Below are 17,540 nucleotides of genomic sequence, written 5' to 3'. Positions count from 1 at the left end.
TCATTGTTTTTGATGGCTGAAGAAGGCCACCTTAACCCATGGTTTAAATGTAAATTATTTCTTAAAGGAAGTTATATACTCATCCTGAAACACAAAGATTGTTGGGTGATCTGATTTGGATTGATTAATATCTATATAATTCTGGGGTATCTTGAGCTGACTCTATAACAATTCATTGCATTGGGAATAAAGATCTTGTAGTAGAGATCATTATTTGAGAGTTTGGTCAGAAATCTGGAAAAATAAAGCTAAGCTGGAAAGTTACATGAATGTTCGAACATATTCCTTGAGTTGTTGAAATAGGACGCAAAACTTCAGAATGCACAATCTTAGTTGTCTAGCGGACTTTTTTCCATTTACTAAAACGGGGTTCCAAGAACCTGACAAGTCATTAAAGCAGTATGGCAGGGGAGTTGCCTGGTGGTCTGTTGGTTAGTATTCAGTGCTTTCACCACTGTGGCCGAGGTTCAGTCCCTGTTCTGGGAACTGAGATCCCACATCAAGCCACTGTGCAGCCAGAAAGAAAAAAAAATTGCTACTGCAGATTAAGCTACCTATAAACACTATGATTTAAGTGCTTTGTTTTACCTTTGTGTGACTGTTAGTTTACTTGATGAACAACTATTTAGCTATTTGATACTGATTTTCTTTTATTATAATCCACAGTTTTAAGATGAAAAATCTGTATTCCCAGAACTTGGACTCTGAAATCATACTGCCCAAGTTTTAAGACCTAACTCATCTGTTTATTAACTGTGTGACCTTGGGGATAATTACCTAAGGTCTTTACCTGAGTATCTTTATCTCTGAAATTTAATTAATAGAATTTAATCATAGAGTTGTTGTGAAGGTTAAATGAGACCAAGGATGTAACGTGCTTAAACAGTCCTCCACACAAAAGTCAGTGTTAACTGTTGGCTGTTGTTGCTTAATTGTGAAGAAAGATGTAAGGAAAAGAACTTTAATTAAACAGTTATCAAAATAGACATTTAAATTTAATTTTAAAGAACCTTTTACCACTCTTCTATGACCAGTGATTTCTGTCTGCTTTCACCCTAGGGTTATACAATTCCCTTAGATAAACGTCTGGCTGCTGATGGAAGAGGACTGCAGACAGTTCACATCAATGAAAACTTTGCAAAATTGGCTGAAGCCCTTTACATTGCTGATCGGAAGGTGGGTCTAGTATAGTTAAATTGTTTAACGCACTTGATAATTTGTAAATCCATTCTCAGTCACCCGAGATACTGTTATTTTAGCTGCATGGCTTAGTACCTAAAGAGGTTCTCACCTGTTCCGGATTTGACAGGTGCTGGTTGCAGCTCTGTGCCTGGTCTCAGCCTTTGTAGACTCACACATATCCCACCACTGGTGATTCAGCTTCCTTACAATGTTCCAGAATAATGGATCACTAGGCTGATCCCAGTTTGTGAAGATTGCCATCTGCTCTTTGTAGGTTTCATAATTTTTCTCTATTTTAAATGTAGATTTCTCCCAGAAGGTCAGTAGCAGGGAAGGGCAAATAAACATTCTAATGAATGCTACGGAAAATGCTAATCATAGTATTGGCTGTCTATTAATATTATAATATTAATATGTGTCTTTGAAGTTTACATACGTCATGGTGTGTATATAAAACATAGAAAAGTATATCTTCTGTACCACAGTGAGCACCCTTAACTTACAAAATTATTTCTTGCACATCTACGCTAAGGCTTTATTTTGAGGTGATCTGATTGATTTTGAAAATATAAACAGTTCCTATTATTGATGTTGAAAATTGCTTTATTGGAATCTTGTTTAATTTTATTTTTTATATTGTTTCTGAGAAAGCATTAGTGAAACACTGACTTAAAAGATTGATTGGGGTCAGTATAGTTTCAGCCACTAAAACATTTCCCAGAGTGATAATGCTAAGCTACACTGTCTTCTAGGAAGTTATCTTTTGGTGGACAAGAATCTTTATTTTATCAGTAATAACAAATTTGAATTAATAGGCTCGTGAAGCTGTGGAAATGCGTGCTCAAGTAGAGAGAAAGATGGCTCAAAAAGAAAAAGAGAAACATGAAGAGAAACTTAGAGAAATGGCCCAGAAAGCCAGGGAGAGAAGAGCTGGGATCAAAACCCATGTGGAAAAAGGTATGACATACTCACTACTAAATGGATTTACTTTGTGAACAATATATATCTCATTTTTTAAAATCTTTTTTTTTAACTGTTTACAGAAGCAATATGTACATATGAAGAAAAAGTGGGTATCTCAGAAATAATGTAAAAAGGAAAGTAATTTCTGCCTTATTAAGCTGAAGTGGTAGAAAACAGAGAATGTATATATAAATGTGGAGCTTTAATATCGGAATACACCAGAAGTTTTAGAGTTCTAATTAGCAATATACTTTTAAAAATCACATATTACTCACAGTTCTCTTGTGGTGCAGCAGGTTAAGGATCCAGTGTTGTCACTGCAGCAGCTTGGGTCACTGCTGGGGCACAGGTTTGATTCCCTGGCCCAGGAACTTCCATATGCTACAGGCACGGCCAAAAACAACATCAAATATATAAAATAATTTTAAAATCACTTAATACTCAAATGATAGGGTTGATTTTCTCTAATTTTAATTTTCTTGAAACTTAGAGAAATGAGATCACCGACTGAATAATTCAGCTCACCTATATGGTAAAATGAATCCAGTTTTTCTGTCTTGTAGGCTTTTAATCAAATCTGCCAGTATTTTTCTCTCCAGTTTAAATTTAGTGAACTACATTAGTATATTAATTCAGAGTGAGAAGACTAATTCTAGTGCAAGAAAATTATGAGGGTGGTTTTTCTTTCATTAATAAATCTTAGAGTAGTATAATTATTCATTCATTCATATTGAGCACCTACTATGTGAAGGTTCTCTATTAGACACAAAGTTTTCTACTACACAGATATAACAGTGAACATTTGAGTGAGTGAAGACAGACCCCAAAAAGTTAATCATATATAGTATATTAGAAGATAGTAGCCGTTATGGATAAAAATAAAACAGAAGGGACATAAATATGTGAGAAGGAGAACGTGATCAGAAAAGGCCTCACTTCCAAGGTGGTAACATTAGCACAAACACTCAAGTAAGTAGGGAAGTGAGCCATGTGGACATCTGAGGCAAGAGCATCCCAGATAAAAGGAACAGCAAGTGCAGAAGCCCTGAGTTCAGTGTATACCTGGTGTGCTCAAGGAGAAGCAGGAGGCCAGTATGGCTGGATTAGCGTGAGAAAGCTAAGTAGTAGGAGAGGAGATGTCGGAGTAGTTAGGGTAGAGTGGCCAGATCTTGCGTGCCTTTTAGCCATTGTAAGAACATGGTTTTTACTTCAAGTAACAAGGGAAGCAATTTCAAGGGTTTTGAGTAGAGTGGCATGATCTTGCATATATTAGAAGACGATGGAATGGCTGTTTGGAGAAGCAGGGAAACCATTTGGGAGGCTACTTCCATAATCCTGATGAGAGATACTAATGAGAGATAGTGAAAACATGGATTTGGAAGGAGAGCTGATACAGTTTGCTTATACATTAGGTAAGGAATGAGAGAAAAGGAGTCACGGATGACTCCAGAACTTTTGACCTAAGCAATTGAGGATTGAGTTGCCATTACTAACAGGGGAAAGAGGTTAGGGAGAGAAAGATTAGGAGTTTAGTTGTGAATGTGTTAAGTTTGAAATGGAGGTATCAAGCAGGCAGTTTGATTATAGGAGTCTAGAGTTCAACTCTAGAGAAGTAACGAGGGTTGTAAGTAGTAATCCACTTGCTTGAATCATACAGAAACGACTCAATGAGGCAAAATAAAGAAACCTCCCTGTTGTATACCTAGCCACTGAAGGTAATTCAAAGTGAAAAACTCCCCTATATCTAACTTCTCTAAACTGATTTTAAAAACCAACAGAATAGCAATTTAAAAAAAAAAAAATTTTGAGACATTAAAAGTTTTAAAAATCTCTTGCCAGATATTAATAAAAAGCTATTTTTTGGAGTTCCCATCGTGGCGCAGTGGTTAACGAATCCGACTAGGAACCATGAGGTTGCGGGTTCGGTCCCTGCCCTTGCTCAGTGGGTTAACGATCCGGCGTTGCCGTGAGCTGTGGTGTAGGTTGCAGACACGGTTCGGATCCCGCGTTGCTGTGGCTCTGGCGTAGGCTGGCGGCCACAGCTCCGATTCGACCCCTAGCTTGGGAACCTCCATATGCCGCAGGAGCGGCCCAAGAAATAGCAAAAAGACACACACACACACACAAAAAAAAAAGCTATTTTTTGAGTGCTTATTATGGCAGGCACCACTTTGAGCACTTTACACACAGTACCTTATATAATCCTTACAGCAGCCCTATGTAGTCATTCTATTATTGTCACTGTTTTACAGAAGAGGGAGACGAGGTTCAGAGGGGTTAAACAATCAACACAATTTCACATTGCTGGTCTGTCGTAGAATCAGGATTATTTATTTATTTATTTTTGGCCATGCCTGTGGCATGTAGAGGTTTTTGGGCCAGGAATTGAACCCATACCACAGCAGTAACCTGAGCCACAGCCATGATGCCAGATTCCCAACCTGCTGCACCACAAGGGAACTCTTAAAATCGGGATCTGAATCCAGACAAGCTGTCTCCAGAGCTCATGCTCTGCGCTATATCCTGTCTTTATCTACACTCTGTCCCTTAAGCCTGGAAAAGGTAGGTAGAGAAGATGAAGATAGACATAAATACAGTAGAGATCAAGTTTGCAAGCAGCCCCTGTGGACCACGAGCACAAGGTTCTTTATTCAAAGTCAGTCTTTGAAAATATAAGGGTAAACTTTGCATAATTCTTTTTTCCTGACATTTTATTATGAAATTTTAAAAACACATACAAAAGTTGAAAGAACTGTGTAGTGAACACCCATATCTTCACCACCTAGATTCTACAGTTAACATTTTTTAAAAAACAATTAGCATGGCTAAATTTGCTTTATCACAAATCTACTCAGCTCTCTCTCCATCTATCAATCCATCTTACTACCTTGATGTATTTCAAAGTAAATTAAAGATAGCAGTAGACTTTATGCCTGAACACTTTTAGCTGCATACATGATTCTGCAATTCACATACAAAAATTAAACCAATACCATTGGCTCTCAATTAACTGTAGGTAAGATTAGAAGGGCTGAGTGTGTCTACAGAGAAGTTCATGGATTTTTCTAAGGTTAAAGAACATTCTTTTGCTCAAAATATTAATGGGCAGTATAGTGATGAAGTAATTCTCAACTGTGCCCATACAGAGGATGGGGAGGCACGTGAGAGGGATGAAATCCGGCATGACAGGCGAAAAGAGAGACAGCATGACCGGAATCTTTCCAGGGCAGCTCCTGATAAGAGGTAGGTGCTATTCGAGATGAATGCAAATCATGAAGAGTGGCCTTCATGAACCTGTTAGAAGGTTTAAGTCCACTAAGACCAATTTGCTTCACCCTTTCCTCTTTAGTGTGATAACTTAATAAATCAGCACTTATTTTCTTACGTTTAACTGCTTAGTCTATCTTAGCAGAACTATTCCTAGAAGTAATCTTTTCTTCCATCACCTTGTAGAGTCAGACTTGAGAATGATGGGGATATAGAAAAGGGAATTCAGATGTTGTTTGTGAGACAAAGTAATCATAGGCCTATTCTGGCCTATTCTTTTTCTGTTTCACATGGTGAGACAAATTTATCATGTACCTGTTCCTCTAGACAGGAAATAGCTGCTATACCTTTATTGAGATCATTTTACATGCAGAGTTCTCTGCCAGCTACAATGGGGCAGAAGAGCAGGTTTTATAAGAAGTGAAAGTCAGCCTCTTCTCATGAGGAGTTTCACTTCAAATTCAGAAAGACAGAGCTCTCCTATGAAATTACTTGGGAAAATTGAGAGTGCTCTTAATAGGTACAGACTTGTATAGAACAAAAGAAACACATGTTTGGGGATTGGAATAAACTCGGTGAAGTTTGTGGCTTGCCAAAGGCTGAGGACTGAAATTGCTGAAAAGTTGGAAGAAATGCTGTGATACAGAGGAAGAATTCTAAGTGAGGGTTAAATGCAAATATAAAACATTTTCTTTCCAAATGAGCAGTCTCCCTTGCTCTCATTATCCTATGAGCTGATAACAATCTATTTTCCCAAGTCGTATATTAAACAGATTCCTACTGGTGATGTTCTTTTTTGTTTAATGGCATATTTCATCTCCCCGAATAAGTGGAATCATGGAGGAGCAGAAAATCTGAATTTAGAGTTGTGTTTAAGTGTACAGTATAGAAGAGAGAGGAGTGAAGTGTGAAAGTACACAGTTAATGACACTCTAAGTCTGAAATTCCTAAGCTATAAAAATCAAAATGGCTCTGTAGATAAATTGAGCCCTTAAAACTAGTAAAGTGACTGTGAGAACTGATAACACAGAAAATGTGTAAACTTGTGATTGGATGAAAATTAGATTGTCTATAGAAATCATTTTAAGACCTGAGCCTCAAGTAAAATAAATTATGACAGTTACCATGGTATCATTGCAATGTGGATTGCATATATAACTGAAACAGGAGAGGAATTAAGTTAACCTGAATGTCAAAAATCATACCAAGTAATCCAGTCATTGACATCTTGTTCCTCAGAATTCTAATAGGATAAAATTACTAAATGTGGTTAGGTAAAAGAACTGATGCTGGCTTATTGAAAATGTTTCTAATTTGTATCCAGACCCCCTAACCCTTTATAGTAATAGCAGATATAGACCGTAGTGGTTTTATATCTCAGCATGCATTATAAGGGGATTGCTCAAGTTAAAGACTTCCACATGAAGAATGATTCTCTTGAGAAAGGATAGTCTCTTCAGTAGATGGTGTTGGAAAAACTGGACAGCTACATGCAAAAGAGTGAAACCAAACCACTGTCTTACACCATGCACAAAAATTAACTCAAAACAGGAGTTCCCATCATGGCGCTGCAGAAACGAATCCAACTAGGAGCCATGAGGTTTTGGGTTCGATCACTGGCTTCACTCAGTGGGTTAAGGATCTGGCGTGCTGTGGTGTACGACAGATGCAGCTCGGATCTGGTGTTGCTGTGGCTGTGGCATAGGCTGGCAGCTGTAGCTCCAATTCGACCCCTAGCTTGGGAACCTCCATATGCCTCGGGTGCGGCCCTAAAAAGACAAAAGATAAAAAGAAAAGTTAATTCAAAATGGATTGAGAATTTGAATATAAGACCTTAAACCATAAAATTCCTAGAAGAAAACATAAGCAGCAAGCTCTTTGCCACTGGTCTTAGCAAATGCAGTCTCTTGGCAGTTCTTTTCCACTATCAGGAAGCCTGATTGTAAAACCCTGTCTCATCTAATCATCATGTATCTGAAATGCTGTAAGAGCTGCCATCCCAATTATGCATTATCAAGGAATATATGTTCACAAGATGTGAACAGGACATAACTCATTTTCTCTGCTTCTGAGATTGGTTGTATTTAACTTGAAATTCAGCTTGTTCTGTGAAGAGTTTTCACTCTGTGACGTGGTATTTCATTACAGGTCGAAACTGCAGAGAAATGAAAACCGAGATATCAGTGAAGTCATTGCTCTTGGTGTGCCCAATCCTCGGACTTCCAATGAAGTTCAATACGACCAAAGGCTCTTCAACCAGTCCAAGGTACTAAGCGTCTAGGAAAATGCATGTCTTAAGTGTTGATGTGAATACCAGTCCTCAGGGAAAAGAAAATTAACGTATCATTGGCTTGGATCAGCCTAAAGTATGCTGGCATAGTGACAGGAAAAAATTGGAAGTTGCATGTTGTAACTTGAGACAGTAGAAATAGTTCTGATTTGACCTCTTAGAATTAGCCAAGATTTGAGGCACTATTAGAAAGTGAAAGAAATTAGGTGATTAAAACTTATCTTCTGGGAGTTCCCACTGTGGCACAGGTTGTTAATGATCCAGCTTATCTCTAGCATTGCTAGTTCTATCCCTGGCCTGGCACAGTGGGTTGAGGATCCGGTGTTGCTGCAGCTGTGGTATGTCACAGATGTGGCTAAGAATCAGCCCTTGGGCCAGGAACTTCATGTGGCACAGGTGTGGCCAAAAAAGAAAAAAACAGAAAACAAACAAAAGGGTTGATTCTTTTATTTCTAAAATAGAGCCAGTGTCCTACAAAAGTGTCTCAGGTTATTTTTGTTGTTGTTGATCTTTGAAAAAAAAAAATGTCTTAATGCTATAAAAACATGAACTTTGGATTTTTAAAAAGTGAAGCCATAAAACTAAAGTGACTAGTGAGGAAGTCTAATTTCTGGTCCCAGTTGTCGTTAACTAGCTAGGACACATTAGGCCTGAAGTATCTTTGGGTTTTACTTCACCCGGTATTATTTACTGTATAGTCAATGAGAGCAAAGGCAGATGTGTTTTTGTTTTCTTCTTCTGTCCTTTTAGGGCTGCAGCCGAGGCATATGGAGGTTCCCAGGCTAGGGGTCTAATAAGAGCTGTTGCTGCCGGCCTACACCACAGCCACAGCAATGCCAGATCCTTAACCCACTGAGTGAGGCCAAGGATCAACCCTCAATCTCATGGTTTCTAGTTGGATTCGTTTCTGCTGCACCACAATCCAGGTAGATGTGTTCTTGCCCTCAAGGAACCATCAAGTCTACTGTAAGATATATGTACGTAAATAAAAACAAGGCAGACTAATAATAAAGAAGCGTACAATTCTCATGGCGTATAGAGGGGAAGTTAATTATGACTTGGAGATTTTAAGATGTGAAGGTAGCATTTTGAGTAAGCTCTTCTATTTAATAAGTTATTGGGTCCTTTTTATGTTCCTGGCATTGTTCTAAGACTTTTGTTTATTATTTCACTTAATTCTTATAAAAACCATATGAGGAGTTCCTGTCGTAATGCAGTGGAAACAAATCTGACAAATTTTTAATAAATAACATGTACATTTTTAATGTTGTCTATTTTCCACAGGGTATGGACAGTGGTTTTGCAGGTGGAGAAGATGAAATTTACAATGTTTATGACCAAGCCTGGAGAGGTGGTAAAGATATGGCCCAGAATATCTACAGGCCCAGTAAAAATCTGGACAAGGACATGTATGGTGATGACCTAGAAGCCAGAATAAAGACTAACAGGTACCAAGGCAGACAGCTTAGTTTCAGTGTCCACGCCACTGGAAACAAAGTAAAGTAGTTGATAGTCTTTCTCTTTTTTCTCTAGATTCGTTCCCGACAAGGAGTTTTCTGGGTCAGACCGTAGACAAAGAGGCCGAGAAGGACCAGTTCAGTTTGAGGAAGATCCTTTTGGTTTGGACAAATTTTTGGAAGAAGCCAAACAGCACGGTGGCTCTAAAAGACCCTCAGATAGCAGCCGCCCCAAGGAACATGAGCATGAAGGCAAGAAGAGGAGGAAGGAGTAGATACTGTCTTCAGTGTATGAACTGTTATTCATAACCCTAATGATGCAAGTCATATGGGCGAATACTTTGTAAAATGGCCAGAATGAAAACCAAATCTGGGTGTCAGAGCCCAGCAATACTTTTTATTACAGGAGAAGGGGGGGATGGAAAAATTCTACTTTGAATTATTTAGTTTTTTTAAAAGAGTGGGTTGTGTTTGTGCTTCTCCCACCTTTTGGCATTTATACTGCCCCACACATGAAATTAAGGCCACTTCCTTCTGAGTGACATTAGTACTTCGGGGTTAATATTTTGTCTAATAACTGCTTACGAATAGTTACCCCAACCCCAGTGAGTAGAAAGAGGATGTTCACCTGTTGGAACTGTCCTGCCAAATGATGTTTGCCCCATTGTACTCTGTTTTAATTTGGAGTGGGGAAAGTAATCTCCTGCTTGGTGCAACTATTTGTTTCAAATAAAAACATTTAGACAAAATTTTCAGTTTTTGTTTAATAGGTAATGATAGTCTCAAAAATCTTTCTCTTCATCAGAAGTTTGATCCCCTTGTAAAGCTTTGCGTTTCTGAGCTTGAACATGGAGCTGAAAAACAAACAAGTAATGTAAGGAAAGGCGATGTCTGCAAAAATACCAAAACTGAAAACTGCCGTTTTATTAGGGAATCAGCACTAGGAAGTTCAGTGGATGTTATCTGCTCCTTGTATGTAAAATTCCCTAAACTTCAATTAAAAATATTATAAATCACTTTGGCCCCAAGTCACATAGTAAGTAGAAAAGCCAGGATTTCAATTCCACTCTCCCTGCTGTTTCTCCTGTTTCATGTTACATGTACCTTGCTAACCATTAAAGTGTCCTGTACTTCCCTCTCCAGACCTTTGAAAATTGGGCACTCTACCACCACCACTATTCTTTAACAAACATTAAGTTACAAATCTCCTAAAGGCCCTGTCATTTCATACTTCAGACCTATTTAGCTGATATATAGAAAGCTCATAAGATATAGAAAAATACTTACCTTTACTCCATCAATAACATGATTTTCCTGTTGGAGTACATTGTGAAGTTCTTCTTCTGAAGAAAATTGAATCCAGCCCATACCTCTGTGGAAGCCAGTCTCTTTGTCCTAAAAATTCAAAATTCAAGAAGAGATTAGTGGAGTTCCCATCGTGGCTCAGTGGAAACAAATCTGACTAGCACCCGCAAGTACGCAGGTTTGATCCCTGGCCTTGCTCAGGAATCTGGTGTGTTGCCATGAGCTATGGTGTAGGTCACAGATGTGGCTCAGATCTGGTGCTGCTATGGCTGTGGCGTAGGCTAGCAGCTACATCTCCGTTTTGACCCCTAGCCTGGGAACCTCCGTATGCCATGGCTTTGGCCCTAAAAGACAAAAAAATTAAAAAAAGAAGAGATTAGTAATCATGAAGTTGAAAGTTTCCAGGAGTTCCAAAACAAGCCACCAACTTTTTCATCTGCCAAAATGGAATAAAATAACATTTTAACAAATATCAAAAACCTTGCTTTAATACATATTTACTCTTCTATTTACCCAAGGCTTAATCTGTGTTAATCTTTACACTCTTCTTTCTACTGCCACTGGAGAAGTAAAACATGGATAATAAACTTTCTGTATCATTCTACATACAAACCACATTAACAGCAATAGTCAAGGAAAATTTGATCACAAAAAGCAGTACTCTTCCTGGAGCTCCCATCATGGCTCAGTAGTTAACGAATCTGACTAGCATCCATGAGGACACAGGTTCAATCCCCAGCCTCTCTCAGTGGGTTAAAGATCTGGTGTTGCCATGGCTGTGGTGTAGGCCAACAGCTATAGCTCTGATTAGACCCCTAGCCTGGGAACCTCCATATGCCGCAGGTGTGGCCCTAAAAAGACAAAAAAAAAAAAAACCCCAAACAACAGCACTGTTCCTGTTTCTAACTTCCTCACTTCTAGAGACTAGAAAATTAAGCCTTAAAACCTAGGTGTACTGCTGGTAATTTCTGAGACCAATCACCACTACTACGATCATCATCACATGCTCCTAATGAAAAAGGGAGAAAAACTTACCCTTATTTACCTAGTTCTAGACTTCTGGTTAATTTAAACAATTTTGCTACTTCCCTTTGTTCAAAAGACTGTGCTTATCATTCAACCTATATATATCAGATTCTATACATCTTATACACTAAAGATTCTAGTGTGCTTAGCTATATCCTGCCCACCCCTCTAGCCCTTCTGCGTAAAAGACAGATTCACTCAATGTACACCATCAGTCTTGTTTATAAAGTTATGTTGTGCACTGCCCCCAAAAACACATTCTTAGAAATTGCCCCCATATCTGGAAGGTAAATTCCTAAGTATTAACCCAGAACACAGGAAGGGTTTCTGGTAACGTCCCAGTGATTCACTCCTTACCTCAGATAGATATGACAATTTCTAAAACACTCTTCAACTCCACGTAGCCATTTCCATGTGTAAGGGCATTTAAATTTTTGTGTTAAAATTTACATTTCTAACTTGAGTACAAAGAGTTTAACTAGAAACTAATTTTGTTCCTGTTACTACATAATTTTAAGAATCAAAGCCTTCTCTTGTTTGAAATCTGTTTAACTCCTAATCCTTAATTATTTTGTTTATACTTTTAAAAGGGAAATGGCAACAAAGAAAAATGTTACTTTTTGGAGAAACTTTTCTAAATGCTCTTCAAAAATTACAAATTGCAGGAGTTCCCTTAGTGGCCCAGTGGTTAACGAATTCAACTAGGGACCATGAGGTTGCGGGTTCGGTCCCTGGCCTTGCTCAATGGGTTAAGGATCCGGCATTGCTGTGAGCTACAGTGTAGGTCGCAGATGTGGCTTGGATCCCTAGTTGCTGTGGCTGTGGTGTAGGCTGGCGGCTACAGCTCCGATTAGACGTCTAGCCTGGGAACCTCCATATGCTGCGGGAAGCAGCCCTAGAAAAGGGAGGAAAAAAAATTACAAATTTCATACACTTTCTAAAACTGTAGGGGTTTTTTTTTGGGGGGGGGTGTTTGTTTTGCTTTTTAGGGCAGCACCTGCAGCATATGGAAGTTCCCAGGCTAGGAGCTGAATCAGAGTTGCAGCTGCCAGCCTACACCACAGCAATGCAGGATCCAAGCTGCATCTGCAACCTACACCACAGCTCATGGAAATGCCAGATCCTTAACCCACTGAGCGAGGCCAGGGATCCAACCTCATCCTCATGGATACTAGCTGGGTTCGTTTCTGCTGAGCCACAGGGGAACTCCAAAACTGTAATTTTTAAGTGTATAGATTTTCATGTCTGTAATACACATGACTTATTCTTTCATTCAACTATAGGATTCCATTGTATCAATGAATTATCGTCTATTTAACCAATCCCACTGATGAACACTTAGATTCTTTCCAATTATAATATTATTATACCTTGCTGTTTTTTGCTTAGTTTTATGGCTACACCTTTGGCATATCCAAGTTTCCGAGCTGGGGGTAGAATTGAAGCTGCAGGCCTACACCACAGCCACAGCAACACCAGATCTGAACTGCATCTGTGACCTGCACTGCAGCTTGTGGCAATGCCAGATCCTTAACCCACTGAGCCAGGCCAGGGATTGAACCTACATCCTTACAGAGATGTGAGGCCCTTAACCTGCTGTGCCACAGTGGGAACTCCTAAACCCTGCTGTTTAGAGCATCTTCTTTTTTTTGGGGGGCCACACCCATAGCATCTGGAAGATCCTGAGCCAGGAATCGAACCCACGCCACTGCAGTGACAATGCTGGATCCCTAACCCTCTGCACTATAACGAATGCCTGAACATTCTACACCTCACATTTCTGTAGAATAAATTCCTAGAAATGGAATTGCTAGATCAAGGCAAAGGCAAATTCTTAGTTTTGGTAGATTTTTGCCAAATTCCCTTCAGTGAAAGTATCAGTTAAACTTCTAAACAATTTCAGTACCAGCTTCCCTACACCTTCATTAGGGCTCGATATGCATGATTCGGTTAAATCTTTGTAAGGCAAGCAACATTAAATCGAGAGTTAAGAATTTAAGTTACTCTAAGTTGATGTTGATATCTTACCACAGCCTTTTCAGTGCCATGAAGAGAGGAACAGTTTTAGTGAAGCATGTGTAAATTCTATGTGTACTCACATCACACCCTGCAAACAAAGTAATTCCAGAAAGTCCACAGGAGTCCCCTGGTGGTCTAGCAGTTAAGGATTTGGCACTGTCACTGCTGTGGCTCAGGTTCAGTTCCTGGCCTAGGAACTTCCACATGCCATGTACACAGTCCCCCACCCCAAATGAAAGTCCATAGAAAATACAGCCCATGATGAGTAGGACACATTTACAGACTATTTCTAAACCCTCGTGAGGAAGCAAAGAATAGAACAAATATAAACATACACAAAAAGAACTCAATTCAATGAGGATAAAGGTTAAAACAGACATTCTCCACCAGTTAGTTTTATGATAGAATTAACCTCTACTGTCTGAAGTCATTATTAAAACACTGTAATAGAGAGCTCCCGTTGTGGCTCAGTGCTTAGCGAATCCGACTAGGAACCATGAGGTTGCGGATATGATCCCTGGCCTTGCTCAGTGGGTTAAGGATCTGGCATTGCCGTGAGCTGTGGTGTAGGTCGCAGAGGCGGCTTGGATCCCATGTTGCTGTGGCTCTGGTGTAGGCCAGTGGCTATAGCTCCGATTGGACCCCTAGCCTGGGAACTTCCATATGCCACAGGAGCGTCCCAAGAAATGGCAAAAAGACAAAAAAATAAATAAAAATAAAATAAAATACTGTAATAGGCAAAATTCCATGATGCCCCCAAGATCTCCAAATGTCCCATCCTATTATTACTTCCTGTACGATCCCCTCCCCTTGAATGTGGGTGGAATCTATGACATGCTTCTAATGGCAAGGATGATGTGGTGTCACTCCGAAAACTACAGTATAAAACTGTCTTGGCAGACTGGAAACTCCCTTGCTGACGGTGAAGCAAGCTGCCATGTTGGGAGAAAGCCTACAAAAGAAACACGAGGCTGCAGGTTCAATCCCTGGCCTCACTCTGTGGGTTAAGGATCCAGAGTTGCCATGAGCTATAGCGTAGGTCGCAGATGCAGCTCGGATCTGGCGTTGCTGTGGCACAGGCCGGCAGCAACAGCTCCGATTAGACCCCTAGCCTGGGAACCTCTACATGCCGCAGGTGAGGCCCTAAAAGGACAAAAGACAAAACAAACAAACATAAGAGTTCAAATAACAAGACACTGCAGGCAGTTCTTTGGAGCTGAGCACAGTCTCCAGCTGAAAGCCTGCAAGAAAGCAAACAATCCAGTCCTACAGTTGAAAAACAAATTCTACCAACAACCTAAGGGAGCATGGAAACCAATCTTTCCCAGCTGCGCCTCTGATGAGCCTGCAGCTCCAACTGACACCTAGATTGCAGCTAGGTGAAACCCTGAACAGAGGACCCAGCAAGGCTATGATCTGCAGAAAATGTGAGATAATGTATGTGTTGTTTTGAGCCATTAAGTTTGTGGTAATTTTAGGCAAAAATATAAAGCTAAGACAAATACCTCAAAAAAGGATAAAGTTTTTTTGGGGGGGCCACACTCATGGCATTTGGAAGTTCCTGGAACAGGGATTGAACCGAGCCATAGCAGTGACAATGCTGAACTACTAGGCTACCAGGCAACTCCCTTTTTTTTTTTTAAACTTTTAATCAGTATCACCCATAATTTAATCAACAAAGACTGAACCACTTTATTCCACTAGAAATTCATAGAACTGATATGCTTTGACAAAAAAAAAATCAAGAATTAGAGGATAACATTACTACTTTTTTTTAAAAGATAATACTCACAAAAGGTACGATGCACTTTCGTATATGGCCAAATTGTGCAAAATGTTCTCTCAGCTCATCTGTTTAGGAAGAGAAAATATATTTTAAGAGATGTTAGTCCTACACTGCCCATCCTAGATTATAGACAGAAACCAGAAGGGGTCATAGAGCCCCCAAACTTCTTGTAAACAGGAGCTACTTTGCATTTCCTTGAAGCCTTAAGATGTAAGAAATAGCTACAGTACTGATTTTAAAGCTATAATGTACTAGATTTGGGGACGTGATGGGGCAGGGACATGGAGAGATAAGCTGCTGAGTTGACTGTGATCTTTCATCCCCAGCAAGTATTACATAACAGATTATAATCCCTATAAGAATATCACACAGAAGACAGATAAACAATTATAATACAGTGTGTTGTTGGCTATATTAGAGACTTCCAAATAAAATCCCTTTTTTGTAATTTAAAGTTTACATTAAGTATTTGTTACTTGGGGGGAAGGGGCTGCAGCAGCTTGATGTGGGATCTCAGTTCCCAGATCAGGGATTGAACCCAGGCCACAGGGGTGAAAGCATGAGTTCTAACCTCCTAGGCCACCAGGGAACACCCAAAATGTTGTTACTGCCTTACTCGCCATTGCTGGCTCAAAGTTACTTTCTAGTACAGCAAATGAAATTCTGGGTATCTGTCCTGTGGACTCCTGTCTTTACCTGTTCTTCTTTAATATGTCAGTAATTCAATCTCCTGCCTAAATTTTAACCTGCAAGTAATTCAATCTCCTGCCTAAATTAACCTGCAAGACCCAGGCCAAATACATCCACAGATTATTTTTTATTGGACTCCTATAAACTGCAAGACAAGATAACATAGTAGCCCTGTGAGACCTCAAAGATGAATAGTGAATAATCTTAAAAATCAAAAACTAGATGATCTTTTTTCTCTTCTGAACTTGTACTTTCACTAACTTACACTTCATATTACCTGCTTCATTACCCTAGTTTTTCTGAACATCATTGGTTCAACTGCCTATATTCGTTGTTTTTAAGTCTCCTCACCTCCACCACTACACCAACGCTTGCAAAGTGTTGAGTCCATGATGTCCACACTTATTGATACATAATAGGGCAATGTCTGCCAAATGAATAAGTAAGCATCTACGAGTTCTCTTGTGGTGCAAGGGGTTAAGGATTCAGCGTTGTCACTACAGCAGCTTGGGCTGCTGCTGTTGGATGGGTGTCCATCCCTGACCTGGGAAGGGCTACATGCCTTGGGCGTGGCCAAATAAATAAACACCTAACAATCCTTCAACAAGCCATAGAAGCTAAATTTCTGAAGCACTCTAATAGTTGATCAAACCAACTGGCTAGATCAGGATCTCACAGAACATTACTAGAGGATAAACAAAACAGATTTACCTACAATTGTTATGGAAAAACACCTGCAAGCACCAAGAACAGTGCCTACCACATAATAGATACCATGTTTCCTGAATGAATGAATAAAAGAAGCTGTCTCCAAAGTTGTTTGTTATAAAGTCCAAACCCATTATATCTGGAAACTTGCACGTGCAAGATGCTAGCGAAACCCTTTCCACAAAGTTTTACAGGGCCTAAGCAAGGCATTCTACATACTGAGAAAGTGAAGCACAAACAGATCTACTTCCCATTCTACCATCCATACCTGTTCCAATCCTTTGTTTAAAGGAGCTGACCTGATATATGAATATCAGCAAAATTGAGCATGGATTTTTAAGTTTTGGGAAGCAAATGTAAAAACATTAACTCAAAACTGCAGCTGCGGAGTTCCCGCAAAATCGTAAATCTTAAAATTTCCAAGTAATAAACCTTTCGACTCCGAAAGCCTAGAGACCAAGAACACGTGCCCCAAAACTCAAGAGGCATACCTAAACAGCTAACTGCAAACGAAATTTCTTTCTACTCTCTGGCTTGCTCAAGAGCAAATTCAGTCTCCTAATTCAACTACCACGCTGATTTAAGTGCTCTGCAGAAAGCCAAGCTCCCTTGGATTGCTTGAACCTAAAATTTCCGCCCCTGCTTCATCTCCAACTCACTCGAGGCCGCAGTCCAGGGAATTTTTCTGACAAACGCAACGGGGCGACCGACATTAGCACGCAGCGACAGAACGCCTCTCGCCGCCGAAGCCGCCATGTTTAAATTGAGGGACCCTAGCGATTTGAGGTCGCGACCCCGGAAGAACCTGTCTGACCCGGGGGGGGGGTGGGGCACGAAAATCAGCTTC

The 17,540-nt window shown here is 39.8% G+C and overlaps 2 protein-coding genes across 2 annotated transcripts in view; one reads left to right on the top strand and one right to left on the bottom strand.

The window, feature by feature from the left end:
- Window positions 1-9,908, top strand: part of SNW1 (SNW domain containing 1) — a 31,800-nt gene extending 21,892 nt beyond the window's left edge. The window contains exons 9-14 of the mRNA XM_047795579.1: window positions 1,060-1,176; window positions 1,998-2,139; window positions 5,292-5,388; window positions 7,561-7,678; window positions 8,987-9,150; window positions 9,236-9,908. Coding sequence (XP_047651535.1) covers window positions 1,060-1,176; window positions 1,998-2,139; window positions 5,292-5,388; window positions 7,561-7,678; window positions 8,987-9,150; window positions 9,236-9,434 — 837 coding nt within the window. The 3' untranslated portion in view covers window positions 9,435-9,908. The remainder of the gene's footprint in view (window positions 1-1,059; window positions 1,177-1,997; window positions 2,140-5,291; window positions 5,389-7,560; window positions 7,679-8,986; window positions 9,151-9,235) is intronic.
- Window positions 9,906-17,486, bottom strand: SLIRP (SRA stem-loop interacting RNA binding protein). The gene is made up of 4 exons (XM_047795580.1): window positions 17,353-17,486; window positions 15,302-15,360; window positions 10,447-10,554; window positions 9,906-10,013 (listed from the first exon to the last, which is right to left on the bottom strand). Exons 1-4 carry the CDS (start codon window positions 17,447-17,449, stop codon window positions 9,942-9,944), a joined length of 336 nt encoding a protein of 111 aa, XP_047651536.1. The 5' UTR covers window positions 17,450-17,486; the 3' UTR covers window positions 9,906-9,941.
- Window positions 17,487-17,540: the final 54 nt, after the last annotated feature.

The sequence above is a fragment of the Phacochoerus africanus genome, chromosome 9 (assembly GCF_016906955.1).
Source record: "Phacochoerus africanus isolate WHEZ1 chromosome 9, ROS_Pafr_v1, whole genome shotgun sequence".
NCBI classification, from domain to species: Eukaryota; Metazoa; Chordata; class Mammalia; order Artiodactyla; family Suidae; genus Phacochoerus; species Phacochoerus africanus.
The sequence above is the reverse complement of the archived record's forward strand: the minus strand, read 5'-3'. Positions and strand labels throughout refer to the sequence as shown.

What these genes read in the sequence shown, in the direction of transcription:
- SLIRP (XM_047795580.1), bottom strand. Translation starts at nt 17,449, where the DNA reads ATGGCGGCTTCGGCGGCGAGAGGCGTTCTGTCGCTGCGTGCTAATGTC. An exon ending in TCCCTGGACTGCGGCCTCGA is followed by an intron (nt 15,361 to 17,352) that starts GTGAGTTGGAGA and finishes CTTCCTAAACAG; the next exon opens with ATGAGCTGAGAGAACATTTT. An exon ending in GAAAGTGCATCGTACCTTTT is followed by an intron (nt 10,555 to 15,301) that starts GTGAGTATTATC and finishes TTGAATTTTTAG; the next exon opens with GACAAAGAGACTGGCTTCCA.